Consider the following 15361-nt stretch of genomic DNA (forward strand, 5'->3'; position numbering starts at 1 on the left):
AATGTCGATTAAATGTAATAGGATATTTTAAAGCTAATATTTAATTTGCTGTGTTAACTTTCTTTCACAGTATATTTCAAGAAAACAAAACAACATGATGTACTTTGATCTGGTTTTTCTTTAACTTCCTCAATAACCTGAATGACTGATCTTTCTACAAAAAGTATATTTCTATATCACTCATTAGTGGTGTTTGTTTTGATCATGTTATCTAGATGAAAAACAAAAGCTTCACGATTAATCCATTCAGCTCAGAGAATGGAACCACACTAAAATCATGTAAATGAGTTAGAAATCTTCTCCTCCTTCTTATGTCACATAATAATATATTATAATATTTCGGTTATAATTCTGTATACGGTCATGTTTTACTGGGTAATAATTACAAAAAGGCTAGAAAATTAGCCAATGATCCTTAACCATAAGGTTAAGCGTGTTTGGTCAATCAGAATGACATAAATTATAATCTCTAATTTTACCAACTTACTTTCATTGTCATCAATGCTAACTGTTCAGTATCCACAATATCACTAAAAAGCAAAATAGTGCATAATTAGTTGTTTTTTTTTGTTTTACATTATATTATAAAATATATAAGTATATCAGAAGGGGTTTTGTAGATATGATAGTAACTTTAACAGTTGAGATAATGAATCAATTGAAGTTAGACCATCATAGAAAACGTGGGATAACTTAAAATATACTAATCAATATTTATTAAATAATGATGATATGAATTATCTAAGCTCAGTGTTAATTAACCGAACTTATCAATGTTTGTCACAAAGTTCTACATGGTAACTTTTGATTGATTTTCTATTTAACACACTTCATGTAAATATATAATGAAATAGGCTAATTTTGATTTCTTCTGTAAATATGTTCTTAAAAGTTATAATAATCACAGATAGTTCGTTAGAGTAAGAACATTATAGATTAGATCTTGTGAACAACTAGACTATATTACTTATTAAGTAATGAATAAACCATTTTTTTTCTTTAAAAAAAACACTTCGTAACAATCTGTCTTAATACTAGTTATTGTATATCGTTGTTTAATATTACAGAATAGTTATGATGGAGGTTAGTTAAAAATTCTTAATTAGTAAAGAAATGATATTAAATGTATTAACATGAGCAATCTGAAGGAAAGGATTACAAGATTAGAATAGAACTAAAGTTTACGATAATTGAACTAAATTGGTTTGTAAACTAATAAACTAATAAGCCAACAAGAGACTGACCATTTGCAGTCCTAAACATCAATGAGAAGATTTAAACAAACAATACTAAGTGAGTTTAAACTTCATTTCATTGCACAAGCAAGCGGACATCAGGACTCAGTAGCTGAGTGGATAACGCGATGGCGTTTGAAGCGAAATGTACTGGGTTCGAATCACAGAGTGAACATCAACTCTGAGATGCAGGTACACTCACCTGACGAGTACCAAATACTAAGTGAATTCTAGTTAATATTGTTGTTAAACATCACATATGAAAGTTTGCCTTGGATATTAATTTGATTTCTGACTGTTTATTTGTCCTCTTGGTTGTTATACAATCACTTCTTTTTCTATCATTATTAGGTTATTACTTCAAAACTTACCCATAAAATTTTTATTTATTTATCATTATTTCTCTTATGTAATTAGAATCTGAGTAATTGACTAGTTTGTAATTCGAAACCCATATATCTCTATCTTCATTCTTATTCAGTTAATGAAACTAATTCACTGATTCGTAAATCAAAACTTACACTTACATTATTTTGTATCTTTAGTTTTGATGTAATCTGTTTTAGTAGTCGGGATCGTGGATGCGCACTACTGAGGAGTCCCATAATAGGACGAAACGGCCATCCAGTGATTCCAGGTTTTCCATGGGTGTCTATCTTCAATTGACTCATGATTTCAACTATATAAAATGACTAAAATCTATACAAAACCCCCTTCTGATACTTATTTATCATCTGTTTTCAGATGACATGGAATAAAATTTTTCATACTGCAATAGATGTACTCATTTTATTATTTTCCTACATATTTATGAGTTTTGATATTATTTTAGATATGCATTTATCAACTATATTTGAATTTTTTAAGTGTTCTGTTCAACTAGGTTCTACTATTAGAATATTTTGACTTATCATTTTAATGTGGTAACTTTTAGAGAGTTGTGCATCTGTTCTGGACACTGTATATTACTTATGAACAGGTGACTTGTGATTTCATTTCATTAGTCAGCACCAGAGACACAAATAAATGTTACATTGTACTTAACCTCATTATAATTGATCTCGTACACTATTCTATTTCAGACGATAGAATTTTTTCGTATATTAGTTGTACATTTCATCTTGAAATAAATCCTTTATTCTCATCCAGGAATTGTTTCTTAATTAAGTGTTATAGTTCTGAGCTAAAAGGTCATATAATGTTAAACGAACTATACAACCTTACTAAGTTATCATTAATTTATCGATAACATATTTATTTAACCTTCAATATAAATCGATCTTAATAGTTAAATTCATGATTCAATCTAGGATAGACCACCATTGAAAACCTGGAAGTACTGAACGGTCGTTACATCCTAGTATGAAACTTGAATCGACTCATTAATTACGCTAATAAAATTACTACAATCGCTACAAATCCCTATTCTGATAATAAATAAATTTATCGATATGCTTTTTGTTATCATTTGAAATCATAATTTTACAGTGTAAGAATTTCACAAATAAATGCAATTGTAATGTTCCAAATAAATCATAGAATTCATGGATAATTTGTTACCTATTTGTTTAAGTTTCAAGTTTGTTTCTGATAGTAAGGAAAAAATGTACAGCCTTTGATTGAGAACATGAATCGATTGATGTTGGACCACCATTGAAAACCTAGGAGCAGTGGACGGCCATCTCGTCCTAATATGAGACTCGTCGGTAGTGCGCACCCACAATCCTGTACGCAGGATTCGAAGCCAGGACTTTCGGTCTTTCACGCGAATGCCTAAACTCTAGACCACTGAGCCGGTCAGTATCCAACGATGTTTTAATGTCTAACTTCAACCAATCAACGAAATCGTACGACCATCTTCCAGGTTTTCAATAGTGGTCTAACATCAATCAATTCATGATCTCAATCAAAAAATGTAACAATCTTCACAACTCCATATTGAAAATAAACAGTCATACGTTTTCTAACCGATATTTATTATAAATTTAAGAAAATATTCTTTATTCACTTGGTATTGTTTGTTTGGATCTTCCCATCGATGTGTTTCGGACTGCAACTGGTCAGTCTCTAATTGGCATATGTGCATACTGTGCGTATTGCCTCGATATACCTTAATTCACAAGCATGGTAAGCAGAGATGGATTCCACTGCTAGCCACTATCCATCTCTGCTTAAATATTCTTTATGTTGTGATGTTTAAAATGAAGGTTTATATTTAATGAATGCACTTTTACATGTCAATATTAGTAAATTTGTTCTAAGTTAAACATGAAAATCAATCATTCATTACATTTTCACAATTTTTATTTTGACTGTTGACTATTAGAATGATAGTATGTTATTTAAAAATGATTTTTCATAACTCCTGTTAAGTTTTTCATGGAATGGTATTAACAGCTGTTATGTAATAATTTAGTTTTCAAATGTAAATATATGAAATCCTTTAGTATGGTATTTTGATTTAGTATCTTTTACAAGATAAATCAAGTCGGACAGTAAGTAGTTACTCATCGATCACCTACTTACGCTTGTTACCCCTCGTTGAGGAGCATAGGCATCCCATCAGCACTCTTTATTAAACTCTGTCCTACTCAATCTTTTCCGGTTGTTATTCATCCTTTTCATGTTTGCTTCCGATTCTCAACGCAGTGTGTTCTTCGGCCTTCCACTTTTCCGTTTCCCTTCAAGATTCCAAGTTAGAGATGTTGAGTAGACGACTATTTATGAATACTTGTACCTTCTTGATGATAGTTGTAATAGTTTTCCACTTTTCAGTTCCGTACAGTAGAATTGTCTTGATGTTCTTATTGAAGATTGTGACTTTAATATTTGTTGACAGTTGATTTGAGTTCCATATGTTCTTCAGTTATGGGAATGCAGTTTTTGCTTTGCCAATCCTTGCCTTTAGGTCTGTATCAGATCTCCCACGTTCATTGATGATGTTACTTTTCAGGTATATGAAAGATTCCATATCTTCCATAGTTTCACACCAAATGTGATTGGGTCAGTGTTCTCTGTGTTGTATTTGACGATCTTCCTTTTTCTTTTGTGCATGTTGAGGTCTACTGATGCAGAGGTTGCTACTACACTAGTTGTCTTCATCTTCATTTGTTGATGTGTATAGGATAGAAGGGCCAGATCATCTGCGAAGTCCAAATCTTCTAATTAATTCCGAGCTGTCCGTTGTATTCCGTGCTTCCCCTCAGATACCGAGGTCTTCATAATCCAGTAGGTACAGTTACAATATCTGTATTATCTGCTAAATAACGTCTAGGATTTATTAATCTATTTTCGGAAAATTAACATTCCTACATTTAGTTACGCAATACCTAGACATTATATTAATGTAAGCTCAAAAATTTTTTATCATCGCCTTTCCTAGAAATAAACTTCACTCTCCTTAGATAAATGATTCATAAAACGAATTTATTTTCGTAAATATCATACTGATATCGATTGATTCATCTGTTTATAGCTTGAAATATGTACACTGTCATAATAGCAAGTCCATCTTATAACTACAAGTATAGCACTAAATACTTATTAGTAGAGGTTTCACTAAGATCATTATTACTTAAAGATGATAAGCATTGGAAAAACTCGATAAGAAGTTATGATATTTCATTAGTAAATTAAATTTCATTCACCAATTGCAAGCTGAAGAAAACTTTTATCACTACTCATTGAATTAAATTGTCTCAATAATTATTAGAGGTGGTAGGAGGTAGTGAACAGAAAACCCTCGACCTAAGTTTCGTGCAACTTGGCACTCGTCAGTAAGGTGTAACTGTAATCTTAAGGAAACTGATTCTCCCTGACTAATTCGATCCCGTGTCATCCAGCTTCAAAGGATTCAATCTGCACTAAGAAGGACCTAACATACATGGCATTGATCACCACCCAGTGACCAATCAATTATTTCAATAATTTGATCATTTAATTATTGTATTATTCTCTTTAAATTGTACATAAATCATCACAGAAAATTTGTTATTTTCTCTAAGTTCAATCATAAAACTTAAATTAGATGTTTTTGGCATTGAATACAATGTTCATTTGTGGAATAGTCAAGTGTAATCGAATCAAGAAATGTATTATTTTATAATGATAATTTTCGAAAGTTAATCACTTCAGTTTAATTCAAGCATAAATAGTTTTTTTCAGTTGAGATTTTGGTTTTAAATAAGCAGTATATTTAGTTGTTTTAGATAAAATTGGAGGAAAATTATACACTTTTTATATCTCTCAATATTTAGGCATTTTATATGGTTATGATCATGAATCAATTGAAGCTAGATCACCGTGGAAAACCTGGAAGCACTGGACGGCCGTTTCATCCTATTGTGGGACTTCTCAGCAGTGCGCATCCACGATCCCGCCTCGCGGGATTCAAACCCAAGACCTACCAGTCCTGTACCAGAGGAAGAATATACACTTTTTATATATTTCAATATTTAAGCATTTTGTTGGAAGATGGTTGTTACAAGGAGATTACATAAAGACATTCTTCTTTCTACAGTGATTGTCGATACATTTTTTTCGCTTTTAAAGAGACGAGCAAAATAAGTAATTATGTATATATGGATAACCAGCTAAGTGATAAGTGCTTTTTCAAGTAAATTTATGGAATCACTCATTCTGACTACTACTTTTAGGGTAATAAGTAGTATAAGTAAGTAAATGCATTAATGTTCTCATATGTAGGTGTTTCTACAGGGTAGCAGAAATCTATATGCAATGAATTACTGATGGATCAATTTCCCTCCTTTGTATTAATAGACTTGGTATTTCTCTATCAAATTTCATTTACAAGATTCATTAGACGATGGTATACTTGTAACAGTAGAATTTTATAATGTTCATAAATCTCTATCGGAATGTACTAAGCCAATACTCCTAACTTCACTGAGAATAACATTGGAAAATGATTGAAATCTAGCTAGATAACAAATTTCAAACCAAGCCATCTAAGATTTATGATTGTCTAGAAGAGTTTATTCAGATGTATACATCCTCATAAAAATGTTGTCATATTACAGTATACTCTCATCGCCCCTAGTCATTTGTGTGATCAAAGTTCGAAAAATCTATTATTATTATTATTATTATTTGCATATGACTTACGTTTTGTTCAAATCAGTATTTTGATTAGTTTGACCATCTTCAATAGCTGTTCGAATATCTTTACTAAATAAACTGAATGGCTTCTTAAATGTGACTGAAAAGAAATGCGAAAACGAATAAACAGGTCATTAGGGCAAAAAGTTGCCTAACTAATCAAAGAATCAAGAACATTTACTGTCAACCGTCATTGAATCCTTTTGTTTATTCTATAGATACTAGTTACCCAATGTATAGGATATTCAAATTATGGTATATGAAACTATTGTTCTACACATTTAACCATACTTCAGTAATTAAATATCTTATTTATACTTCATTCTGATTTGTAAGTAGCCTTTTGACAGTATAGTGTTTGGAAACCATGTTGACCAGTTTGGACCATCTATCCGTTTAGCTAAGTATTCTGTGCAAATTATAACTTTTATAGATACAATGGTATAGATAAATGATATGTTTTTTAGACAAAACTTACAATCAGTAAATGAAATGAAATCCATTCATTCAATTAACCATTGTTTACTTAGTTCCTTGTGTATCATGCTGATGAACAGATAAACAGTTTTTTCTCGTCTAGACTAATAGCATCAATAAATAAAATTGAAAGTATGTTTTTGCAGAACATAATACGCTGATAAGCAAAGATGGATAGTGGCTAGAAATGGAATCCAGGACGCGCGTTTCGTCAGTTGGATATAACTGCATCTGGGTTTATGTTCACTCTGGGACTCGAACTCAGTACCTTTCGCTTCAGACTCCATCGTGTTATCCACTCAGCTACTGAGTCCTGATATCCACTTGTTTGTGCGATGGAGTGAAGTTTAAATTCATTTATCATTGAATAATTGCATATTCCCATTGATTTTTGGGATTGCATTTGACCAGTCTCTTATTGGCGAACTGGCTGTCCAGTACTTCCAGGTCTCAACGGTAGTCCTGGATTCCACTGCTAGCCACCATCCATCTTTGCTTATAATGCTTGTGAATTAAGGCTATATCGAGGCAATACGCACAGCATGTACATATGCCAATAAGAGACTGACCAGTTGCAGTCCTAAACATCAATGGGAAGATTCAAACAAACAATACCAAATGAATTCATACTACATTGAGTTTAGCAGCTTATCATCCGTATGGAGATTTTATCCTTCTAAATGAATTAAACTAATACTTTTGAAGTACATTTTTCAATCACATGTAAACTAGTGATTCCAATTAAATCACTTGTAAAATTAACATATCTCAATAGGAACCATTTTGTTGGGGATGTTAGATCCCCGGAACTCACTTGGTACATACCTTATTTTTGTAATTTTATTTTGAAATTTTGAACTTTTTGTTTTTGCTCCAAAAGCTCTCTTTTCACCTTCATGTCGTATTTCCCACTAGGGAAAATCTTAAACGCTATTAATCCGTTGTGTCTTTTAGTATGCTATTTTGTTACGCTTCTCAATGACAGTTTTATGTTGTATACATACGTTTAATTTGTGCCTGTTGGATCGCTTGTGTTTCTGGCTGCTTACGCAATATATCTTCCCTACTTCCAACTTGGACTTCTCACTCTACCTAGCGGGACTGGGACGCGTAAGAATAACTAGCTTATTGGTTTCTGATCACAAATCTTTGTTCCGTTAGCAGACTAGGTGAACTCGTAATCGCTTCAAATATAGCACTTTTAGATAAATAAAAGCTATTTTCTTCAAAACAATCTGTGGTCAATCATTATTATACATATTTATGACGTGAGGTGATAAGCATTTTAACATTTTATAAATACATTCTACGTTGACTACAGTTTACAAGATCAAATCCTGTTTTGAATTTATTATAATCTCATTTCTATGTGATTATTACGTAATGGACCTTCTTAAGTAACTAAAACAAAAGGAACTCTTGAAATAGATTACTTTATTCTATCAAACTTTTCTACAGTTTTAGTTTAAATTCCTAAGATAAAATCATTTGAATGTTATTCATTTTAGAACAGTTTATATTGGTCATTTCATTAACATAAGTATTACTACCATTTTCTAATCACTATATTTCTACGTCAATCTAAATAGACATTAAAGCAAATATGTATATAGTGTTATTGAAGTATGTTTCTCCTCTTTCCTACTTCTTTTTTATGAAACAGTTGTTCATTCAAATGAAATTTAATTGTGATAATAGGTTATATGTGATTTTATTTCATATAAAAATATTTCATCAAAATGGGGATTTGTAGAGATTGTAGTAATTTTAATAGTTTAATTCATGAGTCGATCTAAGCTAGACAACCAAAGAAAATCTGGAAGTACTGGGCGGTCGTTTAATCCTCGTGTGGGACTCTTCAGTAGTGTGCATCCACAAACCCGCACGCAGGACTCGAACCCAGGATCTTCAGTCTCGTGCATGAACACTTAACCTCTAGACCACTGAGCTGGCATCCAACGGTGTTAAAGTTAAACATTACCAGTGGGTTCGAGTTCCGCGTGCGGTATCGTAGATGCGCACTGCTGAGGGGTCCTATAATAGGACAAAACAGCTATCCAAGGCTTTCAGTGGTGGTCTAGCTTAGGTCGTTTTATAACTATAATTTAGTTTTTTATTCTGTGTATTCATAGTTTCTTTGTTAAACATACAATTGTGAACATTTCATTTATTTCATTATTATATAATGTCTAATTCCCGCGAAACACCTAAATCACTTTGAAATTTGAAGACAGCACATAACGTCTAGTAGATTGTTTTTTATACGTTGAAAATACTATCAAGTTACTTTTACAACCTAGCAGACCTAAAAAATAGGATCTTCAATTGTTACCGTCAGAGATGTTTTAACTTAATTATGTAAACTGTAACTGATATTTTTGTGACAGGTTTCATTCTGATACTACCTTTATTTATTGTGCATCCACTTGAATACAAACAGAGTCCATGTACTCTTTACACCACACTTCGATTAAAAGAAAAAACTCCCATCCATGTCTACACAGAACTGAGTCTACAAATTAGGCTGTGTCGATTGTGATGCCCTCTATATTGGGGAGTCATCTCGTGAAACCTAATAATCCTGTAGAACTGGATAGGCTTCAAATTAAATCAGCAATAGCAGTTCACGCCATTTTCAACAATCATCAAATTGATCTCAAGAATACCGAAATACTACAAGAAGGCTTTTCCAATCACAAAGAAAGGAGATTAGCTGAACCGTTCCATATAATGCTTGATCCTACTGTTCTCAATAGAAAGTAAGGCTTTACCATACATCCTACTTGGACTATCTATCCTAGTCACCTAGCCTGATGTTATTTACAATTCACACCATTACATTACAAATTAAACTCTAGTTACCTCGGATATTAAACTCTATCCTTTGTCATTATAAAGGTCACACATTTTTCATCATTAAAACTGCACACAAACACACACAAATTTACTTACATGTCGCTTATGAATCAACTTGACCGAAATGACATGACATTAATTTATTCAGACCTGTTTTTTGATTGATCGCACCTAATATTCGTGTTGTTCCGTTGTACTATTTAAACTTGGATTAATGTTAATGTTAATTTGGTTATTTATTCTTTGAAGAAGTGACTTACACTGAGTCACGAAACGTCAGAAAGTCTAATTTTTCTACTCATTGGGATATTACAAATATATTGTTTATTTATAACTATGTGGTTGTTTACAGTGATCTAATTCTATGTAATTAATTATTTGGTCAGTTTGTAATTCTAGTAACTTAAATTAAGTAGTTTGCATGCAACAACTAAGTTATTAGTAGAACTATCACAGTTTGTTATACCCAATATTATTACTAAAACGTTTTTAGAATTTTGCCAGAATAAACGATGTTAACTTTAACAAACTAACATTTTTATTTTCATAGTTGAAATTTTGAGTCAATTGATGCTAGACCACCATCGAAAACCTGGAAGCACTAGACGGCCGTTTCGTCCTATTATGGGACTCCTCGGCAGTGCGCATCCACGATCCTGCCTCGCGAGATTTAAACCCAGGACCTACCAGTGCTCTGGCGCGGTCTAGCTTCAACTGACTCATGATTTCGACTATGAAAATACTGAAATCTCCACAAAACCCCTTCTGATTATAACATTTTTATGTAAAATTTCTCAGTTAGGCAGTTTGTTTAGGTTTTAAGCACATCGTATCAAGTTGACTTGTGAAATTTCGACCTAAACTCTTGGGATTTTGATAACAAGATAATATCGCTCAACCATAAAGGATGGTATTTACAGCTATACATAAGATACGCTAAATAGAAGCTCATATGACTTTGTTCTTCACATAATCAATGACGTAAATATGTGTTTATAACAACAAAATTGAAAACAATCTATGTTCATATGTTTTGATAAGAGAATAAATAATTTTAGTACCTCAGAAAAGTTCTTATTCAGAATAATTCAACTATTTTTAAAACATGTTTTACAGTTATAAGCATTATATTATCGGAGACCAATTGTTTCACGATTCCTCAAATTTTTCAATGTATTCGATATTAACAAACGATTAAGTCGGAAGACAAGGGATAAATGTATTGTGATCTAAGGTTGTAGAAAAAAATTTCATACTGTTATGTATAGAGAGTGTTATGTAATACGTAGTTGAAATACAATTAGAAATGAATCTTCATAAGAAAATCTACACCTGATTTTCACCTTCTAAGTGCAAATTATTTTTAAAAGACTAATAGAACTCTGAACCTACACTCGCCCTGTGTGGGGAGCAGAGAGAAGTCGAGTTCGTGTATCTGGGTAGGTGCGTAAGTGCTGGTGGTAACGTGAGTGATGAAATCAATTCACATATAGTGAAAGCCAGGGAGGCTTATGCCAATCTGGGTCATGTTTAGCGCCATTGTGATGTTAGCCTGGCCGTAAAAGGTCGGAACTACAATGTGTCGGTGAGAGCGGTTTTGTTCTATGCTTATGAAACCTGACCTTTCCAAACTGAGGATGTTAGACAACTCTGTGTGTTTGATTATCGTTGTCTTCAAAGGATTGCTGAGATCCAGTGGCTACACCATGTTAGTAATGCAGGGGGTCAACATTGTGTGTTTGAGTGCAGCGACGATAATTCACGTAGTGTTACTAACTTGAAACATCGACTTCGGTGGCTTGGACATGTACTATGAATGTCGTCCCAGAGAATGCCACGTCGTGTATTATTTGCCGACTCTAGAACCGTTTGGAAAAAGCAGAGAGGTAGTCAGTGCATGACATGATGTTGTAGTATTAAAAAAATCTTTGCAAGACTGGCTTGTATTGGTCCTTCAAGACTCTTTGGTTGGGGTCGTAGAGATGATGGAGCACAGTGGTCAGAGACGTTATCAGACATGTCTCGGAATAGAAGCCAGTGGATATCCTACTGTAACTTTCTTCATAAAAATGAACGTAACTTCTTTAACTGAAAGAATTCTTCCTGGTTGTATTTTTACTGACTAAACTGTTCCTCCCAATATCATTATTATTTTTCTTTCACTCTCATACACTAATTTCTGTTCGTTGTTGTTCCTTTTATTATATGTACTTTACATTCTATCTCTTCATAACCTCATTGTTATTGTGTGGCGAATATGTATTTGGCACGCCCTTGTACTAATTTACATGTGTTCAAACAAATAATGAAAATCTACATTAGTAATACCCATCTCGGAATAATGAGTATGGTTTGGTTGGTTTTTCGAAATTCAGTCGGTTAATCTTTAGAACCAAACTTAATGATCTACCTAATTATTTTTCTGTAGGCTATTTGCTAAATCTGTTTTTTGATATTTAGTTATTTTGGAGTAACATAAATTGACAAGAAGTAATCGGAATACGTTCTCAAGATCATCACAGAAAAGTTTCACTGATCAGCAAATTATCGAATAGAAATAATCCGTCATCATAACGACAGTCATAAGTCAATAGTTTATTTAAAATTTGACGACTAAATAAAATATTACTATGTACATCTAACTGTGCTATTTTTACTAAGTTTAACGAAGTCTTAATTTAATAAATTTATTATTGTGGCATTTAACACTTATTTCGATATAATGGGCAGAGGTCAGAGTAAAAAAGTGTTCTCGAAATGACTCTAACTCAGCTTGAGAATGAACTTCATCTACTGAAGATGACGTTCTTTAGTAATTGAAAAGTGAAACAGTATATTTACAGCTGAAATCAAGAACCAGAATAAATTAGTAAACACTGAAAACCAGGAGGCATTGTGTAGTTATTTTATCATAATTGTAGGGTACCATAGTACTATGCATCGAAGACTCTATCTATGATCAGGTCCAGTACATTCACATCTAACGGGACAGACCAAAGCCTTTGAAGACTGAGACGGCAACCAACAAGATAAACATCTATCTGCAATCAGTTTAGGGCATTACTTACCTGACATCTACTGTTTTTGGTAATTAGCTGCTCCAATTTCGATAATATTAAACTCCAATAGCCGCAGCGATATCGCGGATAGATAGAAGTCGTGAACAATGGATTTCAACATATTCAAGTATGAGGCAGTTGCCCGCCGAAAACAGCAAATGATGATTATTGTTTTCGATTAAATCCTCATCAGGTTTTACTCTAATTTACAGTAATGTTTATATGCATATACGAAATTATTAAGTCAATCAAGGCAGTTTATAAGTCAATGATAACAGTGGAATAGATTATATAACTAAACTTAGTAAGTGAAAAGTACAAATTGGTTGTGTGATGATAGGTGTACTAGTTGTGATAACAATATTAAAGGCTTGAATCAATGTTACATGATGGGAAATAGGTCAATGATTAGAAAAATATAGACACGTAATAAGAAGTGTTCAGATAATTGGACCGTGAAACGTATACTTGAGTAAAAAGAAAATGGTGGGTGGACGTGATGGAAATTAAGCGAAGAAAGAGAATGGAAAATATTAATAAACAAAATCATTTATTTAATATCAGAAGGGGTTTTGTGGAGATTTTAGTAATTTTATAGAGTTGAGATCATGAGTCAATTGAAGCTAGACCACCATGGTAGGTCCTGGGTTCGAATCCCGCGAGAGTGGGTTCGTGGATGCGCATTTATTTAATAGTTGAATTCATGAGTTAATTGAAGCTAGACCATCATCATTTATTAAGGCCAATATAGAGATAAAGGTGGTACAAATATCTTATGAACACAAAGACTTGGATTGCTGGCTCGAATTCTTATATCTTCTGCTATGTGTAAGAGACGAGATCGAACCTAATAAGGAAAATTAGTGGGAATACGATAAATAACTTTAAATGAATTTTTTCTGTCTACTATATGACCACTGTCGATCAAGTGTGAAAGGACAGAGCTACGTATTATCTTGACAGTACCTTTTCCCAACCACGAAGGGAGGTTGTTTGGTAGTGTGCCCAATATAGCTTTCTCCACATCAGCAGCAGAATTCTTAGATACACATAGAAGTAGCATAACCAGGTAACTTATCCTTTAGTTGAGGAATCACGGTAAATCGAGTCGAGTACGATAGACAGGTTGGCTGCATGAAACGTCCTCTTCACTGCTCTAGTCAGTCTATCACGTAGTACATTACCAGCTACATCTCCGTTGTATTGTAGCTTCAGGATGAGAGGTTTTTTACTACCCGTCGATGTCGCTATTTCCTTATTTGTTACATGCATGTATTTCTTCAGAAAACCTTATGTATAAACCATTTCGATCAGCATATTATGTAGGATCTCTAATTCCTTGTTTATTGTATCGACTGGGCATATCTTCCTAGATCTGCTTGCAAGATATTTGACTAAGTTTCTCTTATCGATAATCGCTTTGAAAGGTCCCTTTTGTAGTTCCGCAAGAAAACAAGTCTCTGTGTTCATAAGATATTTGTACCACCTTTATCTCTATATTGGCCTTAATAAATGATGATGGTCTAGCTTCAATTAATCATGAATTCAACTATTAAATAAATGATTTTGTTTATTAATATTTTCCATTCTCTTTCTTCGCTTAATTTCCATCACGCCCACCCACCATTTTCTTTTTACTCAAGTATACGTTTCACGGTCCAATTATCTGAACACTTCTTATTACGTGTCTATATTTTTCTAATCATTGACCTATTTCCTATCATGTAACATTGATTCAAGCCTTTAATATTGTTATCACAACTAGTACACCTATCATCACACAACCAATTTGTACTTTTCACTTACTAAGTTTAGTTATATAATCTATTCCACTGTTATCATTGACTTATAAACTGCCTTGATTGACTTAATAATTTCGTATATGCATATAAACATTAGTATAAATTAGAGTAAAACCTGATGAGGATTTAATCGAAAACAATATTGTTCACTTATATATGTTGTTCTAAATCACAATATGGAAAGTTTTCAAATGATGATTACACGAAATCACAAATTAAGGTATTTACATTATTGGATGCTGGTTCACTAGCTAACCAGGGTACCTGAAGTTAAGTGGTTCGATCCGCCATAGGGTTAGTTATGATCAATGTTGTTAAGTTCCACACTAGCAAAAAACAAATATCAATTGCCTCATGGTTTTTAATGGCTACTTGACTTTGGCTTAATCTGAATAACATTCAACAAACTCTACAAAGGCTAATATTAATATATTTATAGACTCCCATATTTACATAAGGCTTTTGAACTGTAAGTCGTACGATCGATATGTATGAATAATAGATGATGTATAAGGAGTGCTTTCGGTACGTTTCTCTGATGAAAAACTAGTAGTTTAGATTAACTGTTAAAAGAAAAAAACGCAAATTAATCCATTTTCATCAGTTATGTATTATAGGCAGTAGTAAAATAATCCTTTGGCAATAAAAATAAGAAACTTCTGCAATCATATGAAAACTAAAGACAGTTTTGTTGAAATTTATGAAATAGTTCATAAATGTGTATAGTATAAGGTAAGACTAGTTGATTTCCCTGTCTAACACTGGTGTCCATTACCCATCAAATGTTATTTGAAGTGTTTTAACTATCAAATAT

The 15361-nt window shown here is 32.7% G+C and overlaps 1 protein-coding gene across 1 annotated transcript in view; it reads right to left on the bottom strand.

Moving 5' to 3' along the window:
• Smp_155990 (putative guanine-nucleotide-exchange-factor) overlaps positions 1-15361 on the bottom strand; it is a gene marked incomplete at both ends in the record, with an annotated part of 54581 nt that overhangs the window by 21892 nt on the left and 17328 nt on the right. Inside the window, 2 exons of the mRNA XM_018790059.1 lie at positions 488-530; positions 6360-6453. Coding sequence (XP_018655440.1) covers positions 488-530; positions 6360-6453 — 137 coding nt within the window. The remainder of the gene's footprint in view (positions 1-487; positions 531-6359; positions 6454-15361) is intronic.

This window comes from Schistosoma mansoni, chromosome W, assembly GCF_000237925.1.
Source record: "Schistosoma mansoni strain Puerto Rico chromosome W, complete genome".
Classification (NCBI taxonomy): domain Eukaryota; kingdom Metazoa; phylum Platyhelminthes; class Trematoda; order Strigeidida; family Schistosomatidae; genus Schistosoma; species Schistosoma mansoni.